The sequence below is a fragment of the Stenella coeruleoalba genome (genome assembly GCF_951394435.1).
Source record: "Stenella coeruleoalba genome assembly, chromosome: 3".
In the NCBI taxonomy this organism is placed as follows: domain Eukaryota; kingdom Metazoa; phylum Chordata; class Mammalia; order Artiodactyla; family Delphinidae; genus Stenella; species Stenella coeruleoalba.
Window position 1 is genome coordinate 164,267,735 of NC_137148.1, and position 15,058 is coordinate 164,282,792.

The 15,058-nt window shown below is 44.8% G+C and overlaps 1 protein-coding gene across 5 annotated transcripts in view; it reads left to right on the forward strand.

Moving 5' to 3' along the window:
* Positions 1 to 15,058, forward strand: part of LOC307184744 (uncharacterized protein) — a 49,608-nt gene that overhangs the window by 12,157 nt on the left and 22,393 nt on the right. The window contains exon 1 of one of the 5 annotated variants that reach the window (XM_079918461.1): positions 5,874 to 6,869. The exons of the other annotated variants lie outside the window; for them this stretch is intronic. Coding sequence (XP_079774587.1) covers positions 6,867 to 6,869 — 3 coding nt within the window. The 5' untranslated portion in view covers positions 5,874 to 6,866. Of the gene's footprint in view, positions 1 to 5,873; positions 6,870 to 15,058 lie in introns of those variants that run through there. 5 annotated transcript variants of the gene reach the window in all.

The window sequence follows — 15,058 nt, forward strand, 5'->3', positions numbered from 1 at the left end:
TGCCAGGGGGGTCAGTGGGAAGGAAGGATTGGGAGTTTGGGATTAGCAGATGCAAACTATTATATATAGGATAGATAAACAACAAGGTCCTACTGTATAGCATAGGAAACTATATTCAAAATCCTGTAATAAACCATAATGGAAAAGAATATGAAAAAGAATATGTATAACTGAGTCACTTTGCTGTACAGCAGAAATTAAACACAGCACTCTAAATCGACTATATACTTCAGTAAAATTAAAAGAAATATATATGTGGCTATGCCAGTTCTCTTTTGTTTAGTGTTGGCATGGTATATCCTTCTCCACCCTTTACTTTTTTTTTTTTTTTTTTTTTGGCTGCACCGGATCTTAGCTGTGGCATGCTTGATCTTTAGTTGCAGCATGCGGGCTCTTAGCTGCGCCACATGGGCTTCTTCACTGCAGCATGGGATGCGGGATCTAGTTCCCTGACTAGGGATCGAACCCAGGTCCCCTGCACTGGGAGCACAGAGTCTTACCCACTGGACGACCAGAGAGGATCTTAAAGAAGGTCCTTACTTTTAATTTATCTGTGTCTTTATATCTAAACTGATTCTTGCAGACAACATATAATTGTTATTTTGTTATTCACTTGACAATTTCTGTCTTTCATTTCTTGTATTTAGACCATTGATGTTTAAGGTGATTATTGATAGAGTGGATCAATATCTACCATATTTCTACTCTTTTCTATTTGTTACCTTTGTTCTTTGTTTCTTCATTCTCTTCCACCTTTCTTCTTTCTCTACCTTTTATTGAGCATTTTATGTGGTTCCATTTTTTTCTCCTCTTTTAGCTTACTATTATACATTTTTCAGTAGTTGCCCATGAGTTTGCAATATACATTTACAACTAACCTTGTCCTGTCGGAAGTAACAGTATACCATCACTTCAGTGGATGTACAGTTTTCTCATAACAGAGTATTCCAATTCCTCCTCCCTGACCTTGTACCATTGCTATCATTCATTTCATTTAACCGTAAGCTATAATTACTTGCTATAAGCTATAATTATATAGTTGCTGTTATGATTTTGAACAAAGTGTTTTCTGTCAGAATACATAAAAATAACAGAAATAAATCACTTTATTTTACCTTCATTTATTCCTTCTCTAACACTCTTCCTTTCTTCATCATTACCTTCTTCCTGACAAATTTTTTTTTAATGTTTATTTATTTATTTGACTGCACTGGGTCTTAGTTGCGGCATGTGGGATCTTCATTGTGGCATGCAGGATCTTTAGTTGCAGCATGCAGGTTCTTAGTTGCAGCATGTGGGATCTAGTTCCCAGACCAGGGATCGAACCCCGGGCCCCCTGCATTGGGAGCATGGAGTTCTTAACCACTGGACCCCCAGGAAAGTCCCTGACAAATTTCTTTTAAGTTTTTGCAAAGCAGGTGTGCTGATAACAAATTCCCTTGATCTTTGTTTGTCTCAGAAAGTCTTGATTTCTCTCTCACTTTGGAAGGATAATTTTGCTTGACACAGAATTCTAGTTGGGTGGTTTTTCTTTCAGCACTTTATTTCATGAAACTCTCTTCCTGCTTACATGGTTTCTTAAAGAAGTTTGATTTCATTCTTATCCTCGTTTTTCTATACCTAATATTTTCTCACTCTACCTTCTTTTAAGATGTTCTCTTTGTCTTTGATTTTTCTCAAGTTTGAATATGGTATTTCTAGATGTGCATTTTTCAGTTTTTAATCTCATTTCTCTGAGCTTTCTGGATCTGTGGTTTGGTGACTGTCATTAATTTTGGGAAAATCTCAGTCCCCATAAGCTTCACTTATTCTGTTCCCTTCTTTCTTCTCTTTCATGTATTCCCATCATGTGTATGTTACACTTTTTATAATTGTCTCAAAGTTCATGGATTTCTGTTCCCTTTTTTGTTCTTTCATCTCTTTGCATTTTAGTTTTGGAAGGTTCTCTTGACATTTCCTCAAACTCAGTGATTCTTTCCTCACATGTTTCCATTGTGTTGATGTGCCCTCACCCCCATCCTGCCAAAGGAATAATTCATTTCTGTGCTTTTGGTTTTTATTTCTTGTATTTCCCTTTTGGTTCTTTCTCAAGTGTTTCCATATTCGCGTACGTGACCTATCTGTACTTGCACGCCACCCACTATTTCTTTGTTTTTTTTTTTTATTATTTTGGCCATGCCCTGCAGCATGTGGGATCTTAGCTCCCCGGCCAGGGATCGAACCTGCACCCCCTGCATTGGAAGCGTGGAGTCTTAACCACCAGACCACCAGGGAAGTCCCTCATCCACTATTTCTGTTCGAGTCCTTAGCATATTCATCATGGTTGCTTCAAAGTTCTGGTCTGATAATTCCAGCATACCCGCTACATCTGAATTAGTTTCTTTTCCTTGTCCTATTGTTATCGAATCAGGGCCCGCTGCTCGCAGCTTACAAAATCAAATTCACAAATGTTGATAGAAAGGAAAGTTGTCTTTGATTAATCAGAGTGCCGGCAATCCAGGAAGATGGTGGACCGAAAAAACCACCTCCCAAGGGCCTGCTCGGCCATGAAAGTTTTAAAGGGAAAGAGGGAAGTAATCTCAATCATTGAGATAGGGGGTCACAGTCATCACTGCCCCCCACTGCATGCAGGTTCATCGACTTGTGATCTTCCTCCAGATGTTAATCACACAGTTTGTTCACGAGATTACCGAAAGGGAAGCTAGGGAAGAGATCTGGTCATCTGTTAATTACTTATTCTACTTACTCATTTCTACTTCTTTGAACCAACAGGCTAGGCAAGGTGTTGTGTGATGAAAGGATTTGAAAGGTGTGCTTGGGCGGGAGATGAGTAGAGCATGGGGGTGCCTGGTTTAAAAGTTAGTTACATTACAACTTTGCTACAGTGACAAGGAAAGGGACTTCCTGCTGAGGGCAGTTTCCTGCAAAGAGCTGCTTACACTGTCTCCTGAAGGTGTGTTTTTTAAGTCTTTTCTTGTGCCTTTGAATTTTTTGTTGAATACTGGACGTGATGTAGTGTGAAAAGGAACTGAGGTAAATAGACCTTAATGTGAGGCTTTTTGTTTATCTGACTAGCCTTAGGCTGTATCGACTATTTGTTGTAGCTGTCCGGGGTGAAATACCCTCAGGTGTCCTTGCTTTTGTCTCCCATGTCACCTCTGGGGTACTGTAGAGACTTGTAAGTAAGTTCTGAAACATACTGTTCTTTCTGTGTTTCCCACTGTGATGAAACAGGCGTCTGCTTGGTGTAGTGGCATGTTGTGGGTGGAGAGGAAATGTTCTAGCGTCCCATGATTTGGTCTCAGTATTTTAATGAGTGTGTGTCCTTGGGCTGTGACCTTCTGTGATATGATAAAAATGTTTGGTCTTTGTCCACAGATCTTATCAAAGATCTCCTAAGGCCCTTGGACTTTCTGAGTGATGAGAGCATCTTATGTTGTAATGAGGCAACTGCTTCCAGGCCCCCAAGATGGCTTCAGGGTATGGGTCGGTCACCAGGAAGACCAAGCTTTGATTAGAGGCTTAGAATGTTCAGCCCAGTTCCCAGCCTCTGGGGAGGAAAGAGGGACTGGAGATTGAGTTATTCACCAGTGGTCGACATGAGGGAACTCCATGGAAACCCCTAAACCTCGGGATTCAGAGAAATCTGAGTTGGTGAACACATCACCATGCTGGGAGGCTGTCATTCCAGGAGAGGGCATGGAAGCTCCCTACCCCCCGACCACCACTTTGCCCTGTGCACCCTTCACATTTGGCTATTCCTGACTTGTATCTTTTACAGTAAACTGGTAATAATAAGTAGTGCTTTTCTGATAGCTCTTCTAGCCAATTAACAAAGATGAGGTATTGTCCAGGGAACCTCCGAATTTGTAGCGGGCCATGCAGAAATGTGTGTAACCTGCCCACTGCCCTGTTTGCAGCTGGCATCTGACATGGGGGCAGTCTTACAGGATTGAACCTGTAAACTGTGGAGTCTGATGTTAACTCGGATTAGTTTGTGTTAGACTTGAATTGAATTGCAGGACACCCAGTTGGTGCTGGAGAGTTGGCATAGTTTTGGAAAACATACCAAGTATTTGCTGAGAGGTCAGGCAGAAAGGCTAGAGGGGACTCCAGTTGCCTATTTCCCACCCCTCATGTCATTTAGGCACTGGTAGAATCCCAGCTGGTTAGCTTCTAATGAAGCAGATTCTTTTGAGGACAGGACTTGTTAAGAAGAGTGGAATTTTGTGGGCATATTTCAAAATGGCTATTTTTCAGTCTCTCTGCAGTTTTGGAGACAACACTTTGCCCTGTGACCTCAGTTCTTTGAAAGATATAAGAAGAGTCATTGATTTTTTTCAGTTTGCTTTTTACAAAAAGTTTGTTGAGGATGGGACTGTTACCTTTTAAGCTCCTTATCTGCCGGATCAGAGGTCTCTGGCTCCATCTTTTAATGTTTGACTGCTGATATGTTGGGAAAACTCAGTATTTTTCCTGAGTAGAGAAAATCCAGTTCTTCCTGCCTGTGTTTCTCCTTAACTTTTACCCAGAACACTTCCCTCTTGACACTGTTGGTCACCAAATATGTGAGGGCCTCCCCCCACAATAAGTAAATTCTCTGTGACACCAGTGGGGTGTCCTACAACTTAACTGAATCCTATCACTGTCTGCCTGGAGACAGCTTCAGATTACACAGGTTAAGGGCTAAGTCCCACAAGGCAGCCACTCCTGCCCCCCAACTTCAGATGCCAATCACAAGGAGTAGGTCCCCAGGTTACTCACAACTTCTGTCTAACTTGGCTACAAATGAGGGGTTCCCACAACCCCCTCCTTGGGTTCTGTTTGCTAGAGCGGCTCACAGAACTCAGAGAAACACTTAATTTACATTTCCCAGTTTATTAAATGATATGATAAAGGATACAAGTGAAGAGCCAGATGAAGTGATACAAAGGGTGAGGTCTGGGAGGGTCCGTGTGAAGTTGGGGTGCATCACCCTCCCCCATATGGATGTGCTCACCAACCTGGAAGCTCTCCGACCCCCATACCCTTGGGATACCCTTGGGATTTTACGGAGGTTTCCTCACGTAGGCATGATTGATTATTAACTTCATTTCCAGGCCCTATTCCCTCTCTGGAGGATGAGGGTGTTGGGCTGAAAATTCCAAGCTCCTTATCATGCGTTGCTCTTTCTGGTGACCAGCCCCCACCCAGCAGCTATCCAGGAGCCCACCCAGAGTCGCTTCAGCGGAATAAGAGTTGTTCCTAGTGCTCTTATCCTTTAGGAATTTACAAGCTTTTAGGAGCTGGGTGCCAGTAACCAGGGGCAGAGACCAGTATATGTATTTTCCATTATTTGACAGTTGACAACTTTAGAGTCTTACCCCTCCTTCTTCCCTTTGTGCCCCACATCTGTACAAGGTGATAAGAAAGGCTGTGTGTGAACCTCCACCTTAGCCCAGCCCCTGACCTCAGTTTAAAAAACCCAGGCCAGGCTCCCTTCCTTGTTCTCAATCCATTTCGCACCGGCTTGAGAGGCCCGCCCTGCTCTCCCCAGAGACCTCAGTTTCAGAAGTAACTAACCCTTTCATATATTCTTGGTAGGTGTGTGTTAGTCTCCACTACTCAACCAACGCTTGCAGTTGGGGGGGGGGGGCGGTGTGGAGGGTCCACCTGTCTCCGAAGGTTATAGAAAAGGTAACATGGTATATATATTGCAATACACTGCACTTATTTGCTCTATTGATAAATCCCCCAGACCTTTTCATAGCAATACCTTTTGTTTTTAAAAACTACATATGATGATGCATTTATGGAACCCATTCTTTCCCAACAGACAGTTGGCTTCTTGCTGATTTTTCTGCCAAAACCGTGAGTGAAAACTCAGATTGCCACATTATAGGACAAACTAACATACAAAAATTGTTTCCAAACTTAATTACTGCTTGAAATTTTTATCAGCAAATATATTCAGGAAAGAATATACGAAATGTTTTGTGGCAAGATTTAGTGATAATTGAAACATCTTTGGAATCTTCATGAAGATTCATAAATGGCCTGTGGGCAGTGGTGAGAGTGTCCTGACGTTCCCATCCCTCACTCATCTCGGTCCTGCCCCATACATGACGGTGGTTGTGATTCTTTGTTTATCCTTCATACCTTCGCTGTCATTTTTCACTCAGCAGTGGTCTTTCAGTTTTGCCTCCTTTGACCTTTCAACAAACAAGGAATTACACTGAAAAGGTTTTCCGGTGGTTTCTCTTTCTCAGTGTTTCACACATGCTAGTGTTTGAGGTTTCAGGGCTGGTCTAGGACTGCGGGGTTCATCCTCCCACCAGAGCCAAGTGCCCCTGAGGCCGGCGGGCTTTTAAAGTACCAAATGAGTGGGGGTAGGTAGGGATGGATGGGCGTCTCTCACAGGAAATGGTCAAAGATAAAAGTGGAGCCAGACTCATTTCATATGGTGAGGTCACTTTTAAGTCTCCGTGTCTGTGAAGAAGTGTCACAGTTCCGTTAGGGCCTCGCGGCCTTATGGTTCAGTGCAGTGTCCGTGGAGGGCACAGTTCTGGGCCCCTGCCAGGACAAGGTCGGCGCAAAGACGAGAACTCCGGCCTCCTGTCACTCAGGCACGGGAGGCGGGGCCTTGCGAACTGTCCAATCAGGGGAGTCGCTGGTTACGTACGTGTGGGCGCCAGCGGGCGACGCTCCAGTGACGTGCGTGGGTGGCGTGGACTGCTTGCTCATTCTCATTTGCTCCCGCTGTGCAGCACGTCCCCGCTCGATGCCCTTAAAGGGCTCCGGTGGCTCCGCGGCATCCTCTGTCGCTGAGACCTGCACTTGCCGCGGCAGTTGTGGGGTGGACGACAGGGAAGCCGAGAAACCGAAAAATGGTGAGTTGGGGAGCCTGGTGTTGGGAGACGGGGGCGGAGGGACCAGTTGGAACTGGCCGTTGTGGGACCCGGGCCTCCCCACGGTCAACTCCGGACCTGCGGACCCGAGTCCACAGCCGGCGCGGCAGGCAGCGTTGGGGCTCGGCCGGCAGTCGGGACCCAGGGCGGCCTCTCCGCTCACTGCAGTGGCCGGGTCTACTCCAGATTGTGTGGTGTCCACGGGGAGGGTGATCAGGAGACAGTCGTGACTCAGTATCCGGGGTTCCTGCGTTGGAGGAGCTGTGGTCTTTGGGGTCCCCAGTCCCTCCTTTCTCCCCGGGGTGTGGGGACTCATTTCCCCCTCACTTTCCAAATTTTGAGAAACATGGTCACAAATCCACGACCCTGTTCTTGTACCCTAGATCTTCCCAGGGCAGGCAGTAAATGCCTAGATTTCCAGATCTTTCCCCACGTTCCCAAACGCCATCTTCCCCTCTCCAGTGCATAGCTTCATCATTAACTATTTGTCTTCCGCGGTGCATTTCAGACTACGCAGTATTTTAATTGTATCATTTCTCCACAGAGCCATGAATGGCTCTTTTTAAAGATTCATTTTTTGTCTATGTATATTTTCCATGAGAAGAAATCAGAGACTAACCTGGAACTACATTGTATAAGTCTTGCGCTTCCCCCCCAGGACCTTTGCTGGGCACAGACATCCTGTTTGAGCCCTTTGGGTGGAGGTTCCTCTTTGGAGACTCCTGGGTAATCTTTTTATCATAGTTCCAGGTCAGCCTTGCCCCTCCCTGAGTTTGTGACTTTATTCACTTTAAGTCTCGGTTTTTGGTAACTGTAAATGTATTTAATCAGTAGATCTTGAAAGAGAGTATAAAATATTTCCAAAGGGGAAGAAAGAGGTGAATGTCAGAAAAAATAAAACAAAATATTCTATTATACCATTCCATTAGTTAAAATTTTTCTTTTTTTTGGTCCCATAAGTGACTGCATGTAACATTCGAGATCTGTTTTTTTCTTTTCTTCAATTATGATTATTTCCAAACAGTTCCTTGCCATGGAAATAATAATTAACTGACATTTATTTTCAGAAAGGAATAGACATTTGTGTGTTTTGTTCTTGAACTAGAAAAATGCCTTACAATTTTCTTCCTTCCTTTACACATAAATCCTGGTTCAGAATGGTTGTGCTGTATTATTCAAACACTGGGCTTGTGTCATTTAAAATATCAGTGGTGTCCAAGGCAACAACAGTGGGGAACCGAGACCTGTGGTCAGTATTTCTAAGCTAAGGCCCCCTTAAGCCTGCAAAGGGAAGTACTCAGAGGACCAGTTGTTCTTGCTGGGGAGCCTCCCCCTGTAAGTGTCCTACCTGCTTGCACCCACTGTGGAAGGAGTCTTTATAGGAAGAGAAGATACAGATCCCTGGAAAGCTGGGGATGCACCTGTGATGGTGGGTGGGGGATGGGGAGTGATGCCCTTTCTGAAGCTATAACCGTGATTTTCTTGGTGCCTGTTTTGAGATACGGGTTTGAGTCGCTTTTGCAGTGTAGGTGCACTCAGAGTAATATGAATACATTGAGAAAGTCTGTGAAGGTCATGTGTTCTGTCTCCTGGACAAGAGTTTAATGAGTTTTGGAGTACATTTCAGTTAGAACTTTAAATTGAATCTGGCCAAGAGTTTTCTCACTTGTAAGAATTGAAGCCTGAGAAGGGAGCATTTGCATTATGTTGGAGCCTCCAGAGTTTATTTCTATGGCTGCTCAGGTGTCCTTACCCTCCATCACCAGGGACTGACACACTCTAGGGGTTGTATCCCCACAGGGGGAGTCTGGACCTCAAGCTTGGAAATCTGGGTTTCCTTCTGAACTGTAGGGAAACAGGCTGCTTATCTCACTGATTGAAATATTTGCATTTCTTTCCTTGTATATGTTTATATATTGAATATTGCAGCTCTTAACTCTAGTTTCCCTTAATGGTTTGTGATATAATTTACTGTGTGAGTGTATAATATTTATAGTTCTCAGGCTTTAAATGTATGTTGATTGAGAGACATAGTGGAGTAAGGCCAAGAATTTTGGAACCAAACAGAGTATTTGTTCCTTTTAGGCAAGAGATCCTCAAGATACGAGATGGGTGTATTTGAGTTCTCAGATGGTTTTTACATTTGTAAGTCAGTTTTTGTATGTGCATGTCCTTAGAGAGCTTTGAAATTTTAAGTGCTGCAATATTACTGAAGCAAATGAATTCCTTTAATTGATATGAGGAAAACTATTCAAAACTTACCTAAGTCATTGAAAATCCTAGTATATTTAATGGATTAGACCCAAATTCCTAGTGCATTACACATTACTTATTTCTGAAATAACCCCCAGAGTGAGATATAAGGAGAAACTATGATGCCGCTCTTGTAATTTTAGTTAGAAGGAGATATGAAACTTTTCACTTTTTATGCTTTTTATAAGTGTTAAATGTTTAAAGGAGTAAATCTTAGCATGGTTTCCTCCATAGAAAAGTAAAAAATAAGTTAAAATTAAAAATTAAAAGTAAAGGCTGTTAAATAGAAAAATATGGTTTATGCAGATTACTCAGTTAATCTTAAATAATCATGCGAAGGTTAGGAAAAGGCTGTTAAGATAAGAAGGTCTAGGGCTTCCCTGGTGGCGCAGTGGTTGAGAGTCTGCCTGCCGATGCAGGGGACACGGGTTCGTGCCCCGGTCCGGGAAGATCCCACATGCCGCGGAGCGGCTAGACCCGTGAGCCATGGCCGCTGAGCCTGTGCTCCGCAACGGGAGAGGCCACAACAGTGAGAGGCCCGCGTACCGCAAAAAAAAAAAAAAAAAAGATCTAAAGTAGACTCACTCCAGAACACCCTGGCCCCTCAAGTGCTCTTGGTTCAGCCACCCCCAATAACCAGTATTGATCATTTCTTGAGCATCTTGATTTGGTGTTTTCTTTATCAAAAAGGAAGCAATTGTGGGCTTCCCTGGTGGGGCAGTGGTTGAGAGTCTGCCTGCCGATGCAGGGGACACGGGTTCGTGCCCCGGTCTGGGAGGATCCCACATGCCGCGGAGCGGCTGGGCCGGTGAGCCATGGCCACTGGGTCTGCGCGTCCGGAGCCTGTGCTCGGCAATGGGAGAGGCCACAACAGTGAGAGGCCCGCGTACCGCAAAAAAAAAAAAAAAAAAAAAAAAGGAAGCAATTGCAAATGCATATCTTTCTTTCTTTTTGTTTTTTGGCCACACCACACGGCTTGTGGGATCTTAGCTCCCCGACAGGGATTGAACCTGTGCCCCCCTGCAGTGGAAGCGTGAAGTCTTAACCTCTGGACTGCCAGGGAAGTCCCCAGACTCCGCATTTTTTGATGTTTGCTCACAGTTAAAGCCTCACCAATCTGTTAAAATAACAAAAATTCAACTAAATAAATGTTAAAGGTCTTATTGGCTTTATTAAGTGATTGGTGGTGAATTGGACAGCATCGCATCTAGCAAGTAGAGAGGTGTCCAGATGGAAGGCTTAGATGGGCAGAAGGGGGAAGAGGTAAGGAAAGAGTGGATTATCTCATCTTTCTTTGAGGGACAGAAAAAAACCTATGCGGGGACTTCCCTGGTGGTCCAGTGGTTAAGACTCAGTGCTCCCAATGCAGTGGCCCTGGGCTCAATCCCTGGTCGGGGAACTAGATCCCACATGCCACAACTAAGAGTTCACATGCCGCAACGAAGATCTGGCGTGCTGCAACTAAGACCCAGCGCAGCCAAATAAATATATATATTTTTTTAAAAAGGAAAAACCTATGTGGCAGATTACCTCGTTGGTGTTGACCAGAAAATTCCAGATTGGTTAAGATGACATTCCTAGGGGAGGTCGTATTTGCAGTTAGGTTAGGTATTAAGTCTTGGTTTGGTGACATGGGCTTAGCACAAATGACTCCATTTGGGGCCTACTGTTTCTTTTTAACACCTCCCTCTTCCCCTTGTGCCCTGACCTGGACAAGCTGATGAGAAGTCTGGGTGGCCTCCCTTCTAGAGGTGGCAGGGGGTTCCAGCCACACAAGCTTCTGCCCTTGGGCAAGAATTTTTGCCTCGGTCCCACCCTGCACCCACAGTGAACACCGGGACCAGGCTCCTTTTCTTGGTTTGTGAAGCCATTTCAGAGCTACGTGAGAAGCCAGGCCTGCTCTCCCCCGAGACCTCTCTTCTGTGAGTCATCACCCTTTTCTTATCCTCTTGGTGGGTGTGTACTACACCGGTGACAGCCTCAGCCACACCTTCGCAGGTGACCATAGCAGCTGGCACTGTGAGCGGCATGGCCACACATGATCACCACCTGTCTGTCTTCTCCAGCTCTGACTCAGCTCACCTGCTCTGCTGTCTGATGGCGGCCGGCGCTGTGGGCTGCTGGGTGCTGGGGAGCTGGAGCTGTGAGCTGTGCTGCCCTGTGTTGCATTGTTGACCATACCAGGACTCAGTTCTGTGTTCAGCCGAGCGGAGTTGTCAGTTTTAAGAACTCCTAGGCATTTGGGAGCAGCAGTATGGGATTGGAGCTCTCCTTAAATTAGTCTTGGGCCAGTGTGTTTGCTGGGATTTATCTGCATGTTACAGTGAAGCTGTGCTAGTGCCTGGGCTGGACCCAACATGTAAGGCACAGGTGGGAAAGAGAGACAGTAGCCTGTGCAAGAGCTGGGCTAGTTGGGTGGTAGTTCCTGACAGAGCAGTTACTGGAGAGAGAAGAGAGGGGGAAAGGCAGTCATTAGATGGTGGCTGAGTCCCCGCTCGTAATTCCAGAGAATTCCCCAGGACCCTTGAGTTCTGCTGCTGCCTTTATTGCAACAGAGATCCTGACCTTCAGGGTTACAGGGGACAACACCATGGCACCCATGTGGCACAACCAAGGGATTCCTTCAAACCTGATTTAAGCCCAAGTTCCTTATACTTTATAAAGCAGCCAGATATCATAGAGGAGGCCTGTGACCCTGATAGCACTGATGTGTGAGGCTCTCCAGAAGTAGAGTTTATAAATACCAGAGGGTACCCCCTCCCCCGAAGTATTCAATATAACCAGTGACTAAAAAAAGCAAAAGGGGGGGGGGACAAGAGGGAGAGGACAAATGAAAAAAATAATGAAACAAAGGTCCACAATGTGACCCAATTGGAAATCCAAAATATACAGAATTTACACAATGAAAAAGATGAAAGGGCACTACTTGCTTTGGTGCCTCAACAACATAGTTTATGAAGTAATTTTGCCATCTGTTGTGCTGCACTAATTCTCAAACTTTCATGCAAATAATAAATACTAGGGCTCAAATTACAGTTATACCTGGGATCCCACTAAATTTAAGCAAGGTACCCCTGATAAATTTAGGGGAGTTACTAGATATCATATAGAAGACTAATAGGTGTATTTCGCCTTAACTTTGAGAAGTGTTATCTTACCTAAATTCCCTGTGGTCTTATCACCCACTGTCCTAAAATAGCCACCCCCAGCAAGGAAGGTCTGATCCAGTGAATTATAAATGAAATTTTAATTTAGTCTTTGCCACTTTCAAATTATATTGATAAATGAGACACCACTGACCTTACCCCCTAGTTAAATATGGCCCAGTGTAAATTTAACAGGGTTTTGAAAGATTGAAAAACATTGTATAAATCTGTTTAGTGAGGAGGTGATTAACCCCCTGTGCTTTTCCTTTTAATAGCCTTATTTGGTTTCTTCTCAACCCTGGAAAAAATGAATGACACCTCACACTGGATTACAGCAACCTTGAGGCTGTGATTTCACCAAATAAGCCCCAATTCCCAGCCCCCAACATAATGGAAATTACTGGCTTCACCCACTCAGCAACGTAAATATCCTGCTCCCACAGATTTGGCTAAGTCTGTTCTGTTCAGTGTCTATTTCAGCAGCTTCTCAGCTGCAGTTGGCCTTCACCTCGAAGGGGGCATGGTACCCCTTTACCTAGTTACCCTCAGGGAACCTCACCACCACTGTGACCATGCACAGTCTCTGCAGGCAGGATCTGAACTGTAGCCACCTTGGTCCAGAAGCACAGGTGTGACATTACACCAACGACATCCTCTTTCTGAGGACATCAGAACATAAAAATATTGACAAAAAGAGCTCCTAAGCAGTAGACAGGCCATTGCTGGTATACGATGTGAGGTTCCTGCCACCTAGCTTAAATTCCTAACAATTATTTGGTAACCTGGGGCCCGCTCTCCCTGACACAGTGAAGAAGTAACTGTTGTCCCTCTCAGCACCCACAACCTTGTCTAGATTCTTCTGGTGTTCTGGAGGCATCTTATTCCTTGTTTATGAATTTTACTTGAGCCCATTTATACTATTACTTGTACATCGGCCCACCTTGAATATTCCCCCTACAAAAAACAAAAAGGCTCTGGACTCAGGTCAAACTGCCAGATGACAGGCACTTACTTCCCTTAGTGCCATCAGACACTGATTCACAGTAGAGGCTTCAGTGACCTCGTCTCCTGCCCCTGGAGTTGCCATCAGTAACTGCCCTAGGCTCCACGCTATATGCCATTCGAGCTGCAGTTATCCCTTCTGACAGAGCTGTGCTAAACACAGATAGCCCTGAGCATGTGACCCTTCACCCAGATTCCCATTGTGATTTGGGACCTGTGAAGAGCACCCCAAGAGCTCAGCTCAGCTATGGAGACCCCCTTCAGGCAAGATACAGCTAAACCTGGGCCCCTTGCCGTAACCTACCTGCAGGAGGGGTGGCCTACCCTCTCTTCAGTCCCTTTCTGAAGAAGGTCACCCCCTTCCCAGACCCCTAGGCTCCTTGGGGAGCTCCTTAGGATTCTCTGAGTGAAAAGCAGTGGGAGTTTTAGGCATTAGAGACAGCATCACCACATTCATACATGATCCAGCTCAGGCAGAGTTGCTGCTTTTCATCCCTTATTTGGGACATTCTGATGAAGGATGGGACTCAAGGGTGCACAACTGACGAAACATCAGGCTGTCATCTTAGCACTGACCAGCAACTGGCTTCATCAGCATGTGTTTATAGACCCCTGGATGGTTGTCTAAGAGTTGCCCCTTTGTGGTAAAAGAATTCTGAGACTCTCTTGCCTAACAGATATCCACGATATAAATCAAGGTAGGGATTTCCCTGGTGGTCCAGTGGTTAAGACTCTGTGCTTCTACTGCAGAGGGCACCGGTTCAGTCCCTGGTCAGCAAACTAAGATCCCACATGCTGAGCAGCCACACACACAAAAATTAAGGTAACACTCGTCTGTCCATGTCAGAGTTCCGGGCGCTGCTAATAGTAACCAAGGCACTCATTTCACTTCTCAGAATATCCAGTGCTGCACTGTGGAACACAGCATTCAGTGTAGTTTAACCCTCTCTTGTAAGTCTCAGAGTCTAGGCCTCATAAAAGCACCAAAATGGCTCATTGAAATAACTTCAGATCAGTTGATTGAAAGATGACCTCTTTCAGCCATCAGTCATCTGAGATGGATATTAAGGCATCTGACTTCATCTTTTTTTTTTCCTAATAACACTTTATCTTTCTCTATAGCAGTTTTAGGTTTATAGAAAACTTGATTACAGAGTACAGAGTTCCCACTTAACCCCTCTGCCTTCATATAGTTTGCCCTGTATTTTTTTGGGGGGCCATGCCACAGGGCATGCGGGATCTTAGTTCCCCCACCAGGGATTGGACCCACGCCCCCTGCAGTGGAAGCAGGGAGTCCTAACCACTGGACACCCAGGGAGGTCCCTGCCCTATTTTTTATATCTAGTATTACTGTGGTACATTTGTTACATTTGATGAACCAATACTGATGCATTAAAGTCTGCAATTTACAATAGCGTTGACTCTTATGTTAGACAGTCTGGGCTTTGGCAACATAAAATGAGTTGTGTCCATCATTTCTGTATCATGTATTCTACTTTCATGCTCTAAAAGGCCCTGTGCTCCACCTATTCATTCATTCCTCCCTCCCACCCGAAATCCCTGGCAGCTGAAGGTCTTACTCATAGTTTTTTCCTTTCCAGAACTATGGTTGGAATAATACAGTGTGTAGCCTTGTCATATTGGCTGCTTTCACTTAGCAATATGATTTAAGGTTTCTCCATGTCTTTTTGGTTTGATACCTCATGTCCTTTTAACACTGAAAAATATTTCATTGTATTGATGTTCCAGGGATGATTTTTCCATTCACCT